At 43.4% G+C, this 12,511-nt stretch overlaps 1 protein-coding gene across 6 annotated transcripts in view; it reads right to left on the bottom strand.

The window, feature by feature from the left end:
• The window catches only part of RASAL2 (RAS protein activator like 2), a 425,879-nt gene that overhangs the window by 232,671 nt on the left and 180,697 nt on the right, over nucleotides 1-12,511 (bottom strand). For all 6 annotated transcript variants that reach the window (XM_040360350.1, XM_040360349.1, XM_040360355.1 and 3 more), the window contains exon 2: nucleotides 5,945-6,072. In XM_040360350.1, the coding sequence (XP_040216284.1) occupies nucleotides 5,945-6,072 (128 nt within the window). The remainder of the gene's footprint in view (nucleotides 1-5,944; nucleotides 6,073-12,511) is intronic.

The raw sequence follows: 12,511 nt of genomic DNA on the forward strand, positions 1-12,511 counted from the left end.
ATTGAGAGCAACCTGGTCCGAGTGTTTTGCAAGACAAGCACATTTTTTAAAAATAGATTTTGACTTGATAAAAACAAGCAAAGTCTTGATATACAAGTAGCGTCATTTCATAATGTCATAATGGAGTATAAAAGAGAAGAGAGGCGCCTCCAAGTGTAGCAATATGGTTACATTTAATGAAGGTACAACATTTAGCATCTCACATGGCTGATAATGCAATAATCTTTTTATATGGACTATTAAATGAAGGAAACACTTATGGTTGTGGAATGAATCATCTAAGTTCCCATTATTTCTTATGGGGAAATTTGCTTTGATATACAAGTGCTTTGGATTACAAGCATGTTTCCGGAACAAATTATGCTCACGATCCAAGGTTTTACTGCATCACCGAATCTACAGTGCAATCTGCATATATCCCTACAGGGATTTTGGCAATGGCGCAGGTGACATCACTGCTCAGAATAAATGTTGGGCAGCTAAATATTGCAGGCAAGGTAGGAGAATGCGGTAATCGGCAGATTTGGATGGGTCATCATTTAAACATACCATATTTTCCGGGGTAGAAGATGACCTTTTACACTTAATATGCCTCAAACCTCGGGGGTCGTCTTATACGCCGGTACCTGCATGCAGAGTCTCAATCAGACTGCGGGCGTCCATTGTTCAAAAGCAGTGCCTCCTCCTCGTGCTGTTCTGTGATAGGCGGAACACTCACTCAGTTTCCCAGCAGAGCCTCTGTTTAGTGTTCCGGGTATCACGGATGTCTTCTCATCCTCGGCCGAGAGGACATGCGTAATAGGCGGAACACTAAACACAGGCTCTGCTGGGAAACTGAGTGTTCCGCCTATCACGGAACAGCACGAGGAGGAGGAGCGGCTTTTGAACAATGGACGCCCGCAGTCTGGCTGAGACTCTGCATGTCAGAGATAAGGTATGGGATAATATTAAATATTTTGCAAATTTCTTACATTACGAGTATAGTCCCTTCTTACCTATAGTAGCCCCTTGTTACCCAAAGGAAACCCCATTTCTAGGGTTTTCCTATCAGGTACTTTTTGTTTTTTGTGATAAGGTATGGGATCATCGAGGTGAGGCATGCAAAGGCACAGCGAGGCATGCAAAGGCACAGCGAGGCATGCAAAGGCACAGCGAGGCATGCAAAGGCACAGCGAGGCATGCAATGGCACAGCGAGGCATGCAATGGCACAGCGAGGCATGCAATGGCACAGTGAGATTTGAAAAAAGCTGAATAAAGCCTGTTCCTGTCAGCGGTTGTTTTCCGGCTACCCCTCAGCTTCCAGACAGACTAGTAGGAAGGGGGTCATCTTACACGACGAGTATATCCCAAAACCAACATTTTAGCTGAAAAATTAGGGGGTCGTCTTATACGCCCAGTCACCTAAGGCCCCGTACACACGGTTGGATCGAACAGATGAGAATGGTCCGACGAACAGTTTTCATCGGTTCACCGCAGAAGTGGCCTGATGGTCTGATGTGTGTACACACCATCAGTTCAAAATCCGATCGGGTCAGAACGCGGTGACGTCAAACACACGACGTGCTGAAAAAAAGGAAGTTCAATGCTTCCAAGCATGTGTCGACTTGATTCTGAGCATGCGCGGGTTTTGAACCGATGCTTTTCTGTACTAACCATCGGTTTGGTCCGATCGGGCAGCGGTCCATCAGTTCGGTTTTGAAGCACGTTTTAAAATTTTGGACCGAAGGAAAACAGACCGATGGCCTATACACACGGTCGGTTTGGTCCGATGAAACTGAACTTCGGTTCATTCTCATCTGTTCGGTCCGACCGTGTGTACGGGGCCTTATACTCCGGAAAATACGGTAAGACAAATGGACATCTTGATGCCTGTCCAAGCCCAGATTTTCCATTTCTCCCAACCAAATGGAGCCTAAAGACATGCATGAAGTGGCCTAGCCTGCGGTGAAAATAAGAGCAAGTAGGACCCCTGCTAACTCAAGTTGGCCATTATCTGCATTATCTACTAATTCTTTCCATTGCACACAAGGATTACTTCCTGGCTTTATAAATAACACCATGCGGCTTAGTTGATAAGGCCATGCAACAACAATGATAATGCAACAAGACACAGCAACTACAGAGGACTTCATTTGGTTGAGCCAATATCATTTGATGGCTTCTGGCTGCTTCTTCTGGGTTGCTACAGCTTATAAAAAGTTTGTATGCGTCTCGTAGAAATGTAATCCTTTATTTTCCACTGTAGGAGAGGGCAACAAAGGGAGGACCCAGGAGGAAATGAGAAAGTCAGCTTCCATCCAGTACAGACAGTAGGAATTTACTCTGGTGTCAGATGCTGACAGAAAATAATAATGTAGTGCACAGAGGTCACCTTTTAGTGTCAGTAATGAGATCAGTGTGTATTGGAATGTATCGCAGTGCACCAGGAGGTGACAATGTGTTCTCTTCAGTTGGAAACATATACAACCTCCTAGGACTATATAATAGAGTCATACAGAGCTGTGAATCAATGAAGATCCAATTGTACACAACACATTTCAGAAGTGTACTTTTCAGGTTAAAGGGCAGAGATTCTATTTAAAGTAAGAGGCGAGTTGTTTTACCAGAAGAAAAAAACATTTTACTGTCAAGTTTAAAAGGTTAGTCAATTCAGAAATTATATTTCACGTAGGGGGATTCTAGAGGGCCTCAAACATCTCACAATCTCCAGGAGCTCTTCCAGCCAGGCCTCCATGTTCTGCCCATTCAAGCCATGAAGTCTTTCTTATGCTGCTTTAACCACTTCAATACTGGGCACTTTCATTCCTTTCTTTCCCAATTTTCAGCTTTCATCGCTGTCGCGCTTTGATTGATAATTGCGCGGTCATGCAACGCTGACCCAAATTAGATTTTTATCATCTTGTTCACACAAAAAGAGCTTTCTTTTGGTGGTATTTAATCACCACTGGGTTTTTTTTTTTTTTGCTGAATTAACGAAAAAGGACTGAAAAAAAGTTTTTTCTTAGTGTCCGTTATAAAATTTAGTAAATAAGTAATTTTTCTCCTTCACTTATGTGTGTTGACGAGGCGGCACTGATGTGGCGGCACTGATGAGGAGGCACAGATAATCATTGCACCGATTATCAGTGTTGATCTCCCCTGTGAGGAAAGCCAATGACAGCGCGAGGAAAGCCAATGACAGCGCAAGGAAAGCCAATGACAGCGCAAGGAAAGCCAATGACAGCGCAAGGAAAGCCAATGACAGCGCAAGGAAAGCCAATGACAGCGCGAGGAAAGCCAATGACAGCGTGAGGAAAGCCAATGACAGCGCGAGGAAAGGAATGCTGATAACTGGCATTTCCTTATTTACACTGTGATCAGCTGTGATTGGACACAGCTGATCACATGGTAAAGAGCCTCTGTCATGGCTCTTTAACATGAGCACGAGTACCACCAATCGTCATGCTGCACGCACCCAGAAACGCACACCAGCAGCTTGTTCTAAAGGACGTCCTATAACATCCACTCAGAACAATGAAACCCCCCACCCGACTGTTAATCTGCTATAGGCTGGGCAGGAAGTGGTTAACAAGAATTTAAAGCAGTTCTTAAGTCCCACCCACACAAAAACATTCATGAGTACTTGTGAAAATGATTGTTATTGGTATATCCCTATAACCCAGGAGTAGATAATGAGTTTGGAAATTCCAGAGAAATAGCTAAATAATTAATTACAATTTAACTAAACCCATTATATTTTAGTCTATTAAAATGGATTTTAGTAGACTAAAATATCACTAAGACAATTCAGATGACTAAAATACGACTTAAACTAAAATGGCATTTTAGTCAAAAGAGTATGAATAAAACTAAATCGAAATTTGACGTCAAAATTAAAGTGGTTGTAAAGTCTAAACATTTTTTACCTTAAAAAGGGGCTGTAAAGGAAATGTATTTATTTTTTAAAAATAACAAATATGTTATACCAGCCTCCACTGTGCAGCTCGTTTTGCACAGAGTGGCCCTTATCCACATCTTCTGGGGTCCCTCGGCGGCTGTCTCGGCTAATTTCCCACAACAACTCCACACATTCATGCAAGGGAGCTTGCATTGTGTGGAGTCCTTTTGGGCGCGCTCCCATAACCACCGGCTGCATCACTCGGCCCCGCCCCCCCAGCACACCGCGTCATTGGTTGTGATTGACAGCAGCGCGAGCCAATGGCTGCGCTGCTTTATTCAATCAATGAGTGAGCCGTGAAGCCGGCCAAGATGACAGCGTGTTCACGGCGCGGGACTTTTGAGCGGTCAGGTAAGTAAACAGGGGGGGGGGGGGGGCTGGGGAGGCCAGTATTGTCGGAAGTTTTTTCACCAGGTGAAAACACTTTTACCTTTACAACCCCTTTAATGCATTCCATACATTAAGGTAAACAATTTATAGGTGTCATCATCACCCCCTCAGCCCCCCTTTACTTACCCGAGACCTCATTTAAACTAGCACCGTGCACGTCTGCAGATATTTTCTCCCCTTACTTCTGGGTCTCGCTGGGGCACTTTGAGCCACTGTCTGTGTCAATGGACGCAGCAGAGGGACTCGGGTGTGAGCATGCACAAGTGTCCCCATGGTGGCACTGGCCAAAAAAGGAGGGGCTAGGAGCGCCGGCAGGGGTTCCAGAAAGTAGAGGTACCCGACCGCTCTGTGCAATTCCATTACATGTTCCATTACATAGACATTATTGTTATCTAAAAAAATCGATGGTTGTGCCTACTAACGATTGTTTTTTTCCCATCGGTTAGGTATCCATCGGTTAAATTTAAAACAAGATTGCTTTATTTTTAACCTATGGATAAATAACCGATGGGGCACACACACGATCGGTTTTGACCGATGAAAACGGTCCATCAGACCATTCTCATCAGTTTAACCGATCGTGTGTACGCGGCATTAGTGTTGATATTACCTGTTTGGTAAGATGTTAAATTATTTAAAACTGTTGCCATTCTTTCCTTGGGGAAGGAAGGACCAAAAAGGAGAGTTATGATGCGTACACACGATCGGAATTTGCGATGGAAAAATTCAGATGGAATTTTTTCATCGGATATTCCGACCAGGTGTATGCCCCATCAGCGTTTTTCCATCGGACATTCCAACGGACATAGAAAGAGAACATGTTCTCCTTTTTTTCGATGAAAAAATTTTCTATCGGAAATTCCGTTCGTCTGTATGGAACTCCGACGGAGAAAAAAAAAACACGTATGCTCAAAATCAAGTCGACGCATGCTCGGAAGCATTGAACTTAATTTTTCTTGGCTTGTACATCACCGAGTTTTGGACGGTCGGAATTTGGTGTGACAGTGTGTATGCAAGACAGCTTGAATGGAATTCCGTCAGAAAAATCAGTCGGAAATTCTGATCGTGTGTACGGGGGCCTTAATGCTACCGAGGACCAAACTATCCAAGACAACGAGTAAAACTTATTTTTGACTAAGTAGAGCAAATCTTGAAAACATGACGGACCCATAATCAAGATTATTTAATAGTTTACAAAGCGGCGATGGTTTCCCCAGGCCCGACTCTAATAGGCAGTTAGCAAATGTGATAAATTTAAGTTATAGATCTGAAATCCCCTGCAGAGCAAAGAGCCTTATTAAAGGAGTTGTATGGAGTCAATGGTGTAACTGATGGCATGTAATGCGCAGTGAACGCGTTCAGCGCTCGTACCGCCTGCCTTCTGTGTGCTGTGAGCACTTTCATATAATTAGGTTAGTGCCGTGACATTAACGAGGTGTGAATAGATGTAATTACACTTTCCATCGGGGATGGGGGTCTAATCCAGCATTCCTGCCTACTTCCCAATACTGGAGAAGAGATCATAGTTCTGTGCTGTGTTCTGTAATACAATTCATATACAGTTCATGTAATTCAATTACACCAGTACAGATTAATGGTTCTGGTCCGGTCCTCACCTCATCCTCGCGGTTGAGAAGCACTAGCTGGCTCTCAGTCAGGATGCAATACTTCCTCTCCCATGTTGTGCATTCTGTATATGGAGACTGGCCACACGACAGCCTGTGAGTGGGGGGTCCTTTCACATCTACAAACACAGGAGGAAGAGGAAAAAAGTCAGCATGAGTGCAATACAACAACACAAACTTAGTGTACAGAGAACAGACAGATCCGTTAAAATTGCATTTATGGAAAACGGATTTTAATAGAATAACAGTTGCCAAAAGTCCATTTCCAAGCCTTGAAGAGCTCGAAAAAAATCCAAGGTGTCTATTTACTTACAAATAAAATGTAGTTTCAGTGATGAGCATAATTTATGTTTCATCACTGCCCAAGTGACTATGAACTATACAATGTTTATCACTTGCAGCATATGACTTGATATCAACACTAAGGCCTCGTACACACGACAGAGTTTCTCGGCAGAATTCACCGAGAAACTCGGTCAAAACCCGGATTCTGCCGAGAAACTCTGTCGTCTGTACAGTTTTGGCTCGATGGAGCCGCCGAGGAGCTCGACGAGAAAATAGAGAACATGTTCTCTATTTTCTCGTTGTTCTATGGGAGAAGGCGTCCCGCCGAGCTCCTCGGCGGCTTCATCCCAGAACTCGACGAGGAACTCGACGTGCCAAGCACGTCGCGTTCCTCGGCCGTGTGTACGGGGCCTAAGAGGAGAGCAGTAGGTATTCCTCTACACCTGTTCAATAAAAAGTACAAGACCACGTAGCAAGTCATAGAGAAGCCCCCCCCCCCTCTGCAATTACACACAGGACCATCTGGATGACGCATGTTAACTCCAGGAATTCTCTTTATTGCATACTTTCATTGGTTCAATATAAGTATGCATCTCTCATTCCTGTGAGACCAATTGGAAAGCTGAAAATGACTGTAGTAGTCAGCACTACTACAGTGATAGCCACAATCTTCAAGGTCTGTCATAACAACGAGTTAAGTCTGCCATAGATGGTGCGATTGTCTTTCCTACAACCATGGGGGGGGGGTCCCCAACAGTAATTATTGTATTCCAATGGGTGGGGAAATCTCCTGCTCTCAGAATACAATGACGCAGACAGAGGGATTTTCAACCCACGGTTGAATGAAAGAAAAATGCAGAAGGCATCTGTTTGGACAGTTTGTTCGTTTTTCGGGCAGTTAATGGGCACATAGAGAATCGGTTATAACGTTTTTGGGACAAAAAAAATATATAAAAAAGGAAAAGTTTGGGAAAACTTCTGCCGAACGTTTGATAAATTAAAAAGTTAATGTTTTTCGCACCCATAAACAAACTGCTGGTACTGCACATATGTGACCCAGAGGCAAAACAACGAGAAACTGATTCATTTATGTCCATTGAACGATTATTTGAAATTCGCAAAACGATTTTTTGACTGGTATATGACTATTGGCATTATTTTTTGTTTTCACAACCAGCAGATTGAAGGGGGGAAAAAAAAAATATTCTGCATCCACAAAAGCAAGGTGGCAGCAGGATTCCCTAATATTATATATATATATATACATACATACATACATACATACATATACATACACACACACACACATACATACAGGGCTTGACATATTTGCTTGGAATCTAGGAGCCAGCTAAAAAAGTTAGGAGCCAGGTTGTTTTTTTTTTTTTTTTTTTTAACGACAAAATTGATGGCACAGTGGTGACAATTGCTGGCACAGTGGCTGCGTTTGATGGCATGGCACAGTGGTGACAGTTGATGGCACAGTGGCTGCGTTTGGCATGGCACAATGACTGCATTTGATGGGATGGCACAGTGGTGACAATTGATGGCATGGCACAGTGACTGCATTTGATGGGATGGCACAGTGGTGACAATTGATGGCACAGTGGCTGCGTTTGATGGCATGGCACAGTGGCTGCGTTTGATGGCATGGCACAGTGGTGACAATTGATGGCGCAGTGGCTGCGTTTGATGGCATGGCACAGTAGTGACAATTGATGGGCACAGTGGCTGAAAAGTGAACAATATCAATATGCCTGTGCTGTGCCTTAGCTCAGTGTTGCTAGTGTGAACCATAAGTGCAAAAATCCTATATAGTTATGGTTGTAAAAGTATTGTCTTTTTTGCTTCTTACCCTTAACCTTGCTGTTCGTGCTTTGCAAGATCATGTGCAGCCTCCGGCCAGCTCCTTTCCTGTGACTCCCTGTGGCACGCCCCCTCAGAGAAATTCCCCAATCCCCGGGGCGAAAGGCGGCCGGAGGCGGAGCGCCCACAGCCTCTGCTTGTATCATCCCTGCCCGGCAGGCAGCTCACCTCACTCCAGCCGCCTCGATGCATAGGTCGCAAAGCCACAGCCTCAATTAGCGGCACGACCCGATCGCGGGTGTGGGGGGATGCGCAGTGACGCTCTCAGGATACCCCAGCTTTGCTGCCATGGGCGCCAGGTCGATAATTCTAGGCGCAACGGCGACCTGGCGCACGGAATTTGTCGAATACTGCATATTATATATATATATATATATATATATATATATATATATATATATATATATATATATACACACACACACACACACACACACACACACACACACACACACACACATTATATATATATATATATATATATACACACATACACACACACACACACATACATACATACATACATACACACACACACACATATTTTTTTTTAGGTATGCGGTTTGAATTGAAAGCCAACATAGTGAGGGTTTCTCAAATGTGATTGCATCACAGGCGTGGGTATACACATAGTGTGTTTAACAAATCACTGCAAACAATTAAGTTTCACCCCGTATTTTTGTGTTAACTGTCTGCTAGTAAGAATTTTACTTTTTTGTTAATGAAAGTTCAATAGCATAAATGTACAGATTAACGAGAAAAAGCTTAACAATCAAAAAACTGCACAAGAGAAAAGTTATTTGCAGTGGCAGTGTATTTAATTTTGTCCACTAGATGGCAGTCAAACACAGGGCTAGAGAGCAGCAAGTGCTGGCTGATCATACAGCAAGAACTAGTCTGAGCATAAACCCCAGGCAGGCAGTTATGTGTCCAGGCAGAGAGTTTAAAATAAATGAAAAAATACTTTATGTCAAAACGCTAAACAATACACAGTATTACTGCGCAAAAACCTGGAACATAATACCAAACACCAGGATTACTTTAGAGATCCAAGTAAAAGAGTCGCTATATAAAATAAATTGTTTGATTCTTTATCTCTAAACTCTTCACTCCTGCTTCATTTAGGGTTGCCACCAGCCAGCCGGACAGTTCGGGTTTTGAATCATGTGCACCGATAGGCTGCACTGATGGACACCGATAGGGTACACTGATGGGCTCCGATAGAGGGCACTGATAGGTGACACTGATGAGGAGGCAATGATTGGCAGCACTGGTGGGCACTGTTGGGACTGCACTGATAATCAGTGTATATGTCCCTTTTATGCAAGCCAGTTATCTCCGCTCTTCTCCTCTCCTCGCAATGTCAGCGTGAGGAAAGGAAAGCCGATTACTGACTTGTGTTTACATCGTGATCAGCGGTCATTGGCACAGCTGATCACATGTTAAAAGATTGCTGCGATTGGCCAATTTACAATCGCATTGTAACAAAATTAGATTTTATTGGTTTTCTTTCAAAATAGAAAGAAAATTTCCGCTCTTTTTTCGCTTATATCGCAAAAAATAACAGCGTCGTGAATAAATACCACCAAAAGAAAGCTCTATTTATGTGAACAAAATGATAAAAATGTCATTTGGGTACAGCGCAGCATGACCGGGCAATTCTCATTGAAAGTGTGAGAGCGTTGAAAGCTGAAAATTGGTTTGAGAAGGAAGGGGGCGAAAGTGGCCAGTATTGATGTGGTTAAACACAGTTTGATCTGCAGGGTAAAAGGAATAAGCTTGGCTCTGTTCTCAGAGTAGCAATCAATGGGGTACAAATAACCAGCACAACCTTTATATCGGTAATAAGGGAGTCAGTAACCTTTAGTGCGATGAGTAAGGGATGATGATGATGTGCACTGCAATAGACTGCTGGTCACAGCCGCTCCCAGGCCAGCGCTGATGATGTCTGGCTGTTCTTCTATTATCAGGGGATTTGGGAAAATCTAAAAGGGGTTTATTTTAACCCGATAATGCGTTTATTGTAGCGCGCAATGCTGTAATCTACGAATGAGCAGGAAATGAGTCACTGTAGAATATGAATCTTCATGAAGCCCGGGGGAGATGGACTAGCTCCAGGACAGTGAAAATTCCCTGCTCAGATGGCATCTCTCTGGCATGTATGACAAGGAGCCGTCATGTGCTACTGTGTGACTAAATGCCTTCCAGAAAACAATAAAAAAAGCAGAGTAAAGCGTCAATCTGCTCGCATATAACAGGCCAATTAGAAGTTCCTTTTTCATCTGAAAAGAAGAAGTTCAGTTCTCTTAAATGTCAGATTTTCACTAAGACTGCTGGGAACCCAATTCACTTTCGTCAACTCATTGCTGTGTAATGTAGGATTGAATTCTGGAGAATAAGACAATGATTCAGTGATTAAAGTGAACTCGTCTGTTCTTTGCCCAACAATCAAAAGTCATCGATTCACTTATAGGGGTTTTTATTTTTTTTAAACAACAAACAATGTTATACTTACCTTCACTGTGCAGCTCGTTTTCACAGAGTGGCCCCGAACCTTGCGTTTTGGGGCCCCTCGGCGGCTGTCTCGTCTCCTTCCCGCAAGAACTAACCCCCTTCATGCAAGCTCTCTCCCATGTGGGTTAGTTCTTGTGGGCTCGCTCCCGTGATACAGATGGCGGCCATAGCCGTAGACTGTGTCACTTGGCCCCACCCCCTGGCGCGATGCGTCATTGGATGTGATCGACAGCAGCGCGAGCCAATGGCTGTGCTGCTTTCAATCAACCAATGAATGAGCCAAGAAGCCCAGCCGAAAAGCCAGCGCGTTCACGGCGCAGGACTTGAGGGGTCAGGTAAGTAAATGGGGGGGGGGGGGGCTGGGAGGCTGCTAATCCTTGGATGTTTTTTCACCTTAATGTATAGAATGCATTAAGGTGAAAAAACGTGTGCCTTTACAACCCCTTTAAAGTGTTACTAAACCCACAACAGTAAAATCAGCCTGTATAGGCAGCAAAGCATGCTTGTTCTACTCACTGTGGAACTTAAGGGGTTAATCCTCCCCCATTGTTTGATCCTCTCTTCTCTGATCCTCCCCTTCTTCCACAGCCCCAATCCATCTCCTGATAGAAAATGGCATTTGAGACTCTCCATATTGCTAGAGGTTTTTTTTTTTTCTTGGGGGGGGGGGGTGCATGTGATCAGCACAGGGCCAATCAGCACTGTCCAGACAGAGGGTCAGATGTCCTGCAGCCAAATAGGACTATCTCGCATTCCCCTGATGAAGATACAACGTTAACCCTGTATCGTCACACGTAGGACGGTGGAGACGGCAGCTGGTCTGCCCACAGAGGAGAAAGATCTGATCGCAAACAGAGCCCCAGTTTCTTACAGAGTTTTACATGCTTTGCATAGAGCAGTGCACTGACGCACCTTCTAGGGGCTTTTTCTTAAAGAAATGTATTTTGATACAAACGATATCACACTATGGAGCCGTTCTCATCATTTCTTTATGAGGAGAAAGCAGCACAAAGCACTTTGGAACCCAGAAATATATCTAGAATCCAGAGGTGATCCACAAGCTTAAATCGCAAGGTTGCACGCTTAGAGGTGAGCGGCTACTACCTAAGAGTGGGAAGCACCTGTGTGTGGATGTCACAGCAACGTTTGAACATCACTAATGGAATCATAGTTCTTAAATCACAGAAGGACTTTTGATGCGATTTGGGTTGCATCGCATTATGTGATTGTTGCAGCACAGCATTTATATATAATTTCACAAATTTTTGTCACTTTATATTATGCAATATTGTTTCATTACCATATTATGTGATAATTGAAGCATGCACTTTGATCTTCACTATATGGATTATGACAGAACTCGACAAATCCCAGGCCCCAGGTCGCCATGGCAACTAGAAATAGGGTCCTGGCGACTTGGCTTGGAAGGGGGGCAAAAAAAAAAAAAAAAGTTTTTTCTTTTTTGTGAGCTGGCGCCATCTGGTGGTGGCCGTTGGTATTACAAGTTAAGCATTATAAGTTAAACAGCAATTCTAATGCAATTTTTCACTGCCATCTTCTTCCCTCTAATTAGAACCCCCAAACATTATATATATTTTTTATCCTAACACCCTAGAGAATAAAATGGCGATCGTTGCAATACTTTGTCATGCCGTATTTGCGCAGCGGTCTTACAAGCGCACTTTTTTGGGAAAAAATTACATTTTTTAATTAAAAAATAAGACAACAGTAAAGTTATCCCCATTTTTTTTATATTATGAATTATAATGTTACGCCGAGTAAATTGATACCCAACATGTCACGCTTCAAAATTACGTCCGCTCGTGGAATGCCGACAAACTTTTACCCTTTAAAATCTCCATAGGCGACGTTTAAAAAATTCTACAGGTTGCA

This window comes from Rana temporaria, chromosome 7, assembly GCF_905171775.1.
Source record: "Rana temporaria chromosome 7, aRanTem1.1, whole genome shotgun sequence".
NCBI classification, from domain to species: Eukaryota; Metazoa; Chordata; class Amphibia; order Anura; family Ranidae; genus Rana; species Rana temporaria.